Genomic DNA, 1939 nt, shown 5'->3' with positions numbered 1-1939 from the left:
TAGAGATACAAATATTGTACATATTGTCTATAAATTCAGTTAAAAGCGACCGATTTGTAGGCAAGGAGTAATTTACACATTTGGATGCAGTTTAAACCTCTGTAAATTCCTGCTGAGAAAAAGGCTCTGTTCTCCGCTCTGCTCCGGGCAGAGGAAAGCCGGGGCAGTGGGCAGTCCAGTCCCCCAGGCCCCAGCTGACAGAGTGACAGCTGCCCCCCGGGCATAACAACCCGGCCAGCTGCCGCTGCACTGTCGCCTGCTTAGCGGCTGCAGGCTGGCTCTCCACCTCTCGCCGACATGCGGTCCCCACGCCCCACCTCTTCAACCCATCCCGATTATATATGCAGGCAGCCCCGTCGCCTCCCCTGCCTTCCTCGTTATCGTGAGTCCATCACCACCGTCTTCCTTCCTCCAACTCTCCCTCTCTCCCTCCGCTCTTCGCCGCGTCCATCGAAGAAAGAGGCCGCCGAGCCACCGAGCCGAGGCAATGGCGAAGGGCGGGCTGACCAAGCTCCGGTGCATGATCAAGAGGTGGCACTCGTCCAGCCGCATCGCCCGCGCGCCGTCGCCGGGCCGCGTCGAGGACGACGACGGCGGCGCTTGCGGCCGCGGCGCGTCGTTCCACGGCGCGGACGAGGTGCCCAAGGGCCTGCACCCGGTGTACGTCGGCAGGTCGCGCCGCCGGTACCTCATCGCCAAGGAGCTGGTGAGCCACCCGCTGTTCCAGACCCTCGTCGACCGCACCGGCGGCGGCGCCACCGGGGGAGCAGCGGGTACCACCGTCGTCGGCTGCGAGGTCGTCCTGTTCGAGCACCTGCTGTGGATGCTGGAGAACGCCGACCCGCAGCCGGAGTCCCTCGACGAGCTCGTTGACTACTACGCGTGCTGAGACAGAGACAGAGACAGAGCCTCACCCCGCGCCGCCCGCCCGGCCGTGACGGCAGCGCGGCCTCGACGGAGTTGGAAGCTAGCTCAGCTGCTGTATCAATTCGTTCGGCATTCGTGTGTGTATTGTGTAGGGTAGAGTTGTGATAAATGGCAGATGCGGGGGGTGAATTGAAGCGCCGGATTGATTCGCTTCGCTAATGTATCCTTGGTGTCGATGCTAAATTGCTAATGGAAAAGAATTTGCTGCTGCCATATAAGTAATCGTCAAAAATTTACTGCTGCAACTACAACTGCGCTGCTGGCTGCTGGCTGCTGGCAGATTCACCAGCAGGTATCGTGATCCCCTTCTGCCTCCGTCCGACTCAAAATACATGCTCCAATGCAAGTTCGTGCTGGTTAAACTCTTTAAACAGAGTGATTATCAAATTTCATTATAGGTGGATATATACCATCTGTATGCTCGCCATTTTCTGCCCATCTCTGTTTGTTCTCTGCTTTTTTTTTTGAAATTCTAGCTGAAATTTTATTGGGACAATGCAAGTTCTTTTCGAAATATTTGTTGAGACGTTATTTTGAGAATCATGGACAAAATATTTTTTTGCAACTATTATAAAAAAGTATTTAGTGAAAAGTGTCTAAATCGTCCTAAAGGGGGTTGATTTAGTTCTAAGCATTTTGTTTGTGTGCAAAAAGGAAAGAACAGCCGAAGTGCAAACAGGGACTCCGGGAGTACCTAGCTACCGAGAACAATGATGACCACCAAATGTGTTTTTTTTTACTTTTAAAAATATCATTTTAAAAAAATCCATCCTAAAAATATATTTTTAGATCTAATGTTTTTTTGTCGTGTCCGTGTGCCACGACAAGACTTGCCGCACCAGGTGCATTGGAGCGACAAATCTGCCAGCCCGTAAGATGTACTCACAGTCAGCCTGTTTGTTTTGGCTTATTTATTTGTATCTGACTTATAATCCACGGTTTGAACGGTGTTTTTCTCTCACACCAAATCAACCAGTAGTACTTTCAGTCTGTCGATGGAGAACCCTACAGG

At 52.1% G+C, this 1939-nt stretch overlaps 1 protein-coding gene across 1 annotated transcript; it reads left to right on the top strand.

Annotated features, from left to right (window-relative positions):
• Positions 1–387: 387 nt before the first annotated feature.
• On the top strand, positions 388–1152 carry LOC136473232 (auxin-responsive protein SAUR76-like). Its single transcript, XM_066470913.1, has one exon. It carries the CDS (start codon positions 488–490, stop codon positions 887–889), a length of 402 nt encoding a protein of 133 aa, XP_066327010.1. The 5' UTR covers positions 388–487; the 3' UTR covers positions 890–1152.
• Positions 1153–1939: the final 787 nt, after the last annotated feature.

The sequence above is a fragment of the Miscanthus floridulus genome, chromosome 8 (assembly GCF_019320115.1).
Source record: "Miscanthus floridulus cultivar M001 chromosome 8, ASM1932011v1, whole genome shotgun sequence".
Taxonomy (NCBI): domain Eukaryota; kingdom Viridiplantae; phylum Streptophyta; class Magnoliopsida; order Poales; family Poaceae; genus Miscanthus; species Miscanthus floridulus.
The sequence above is the reverse complement of the archived record's forward strand: the minus strand, read 5'-3'. Positions and strand labels throughout refer to the sequence as shown.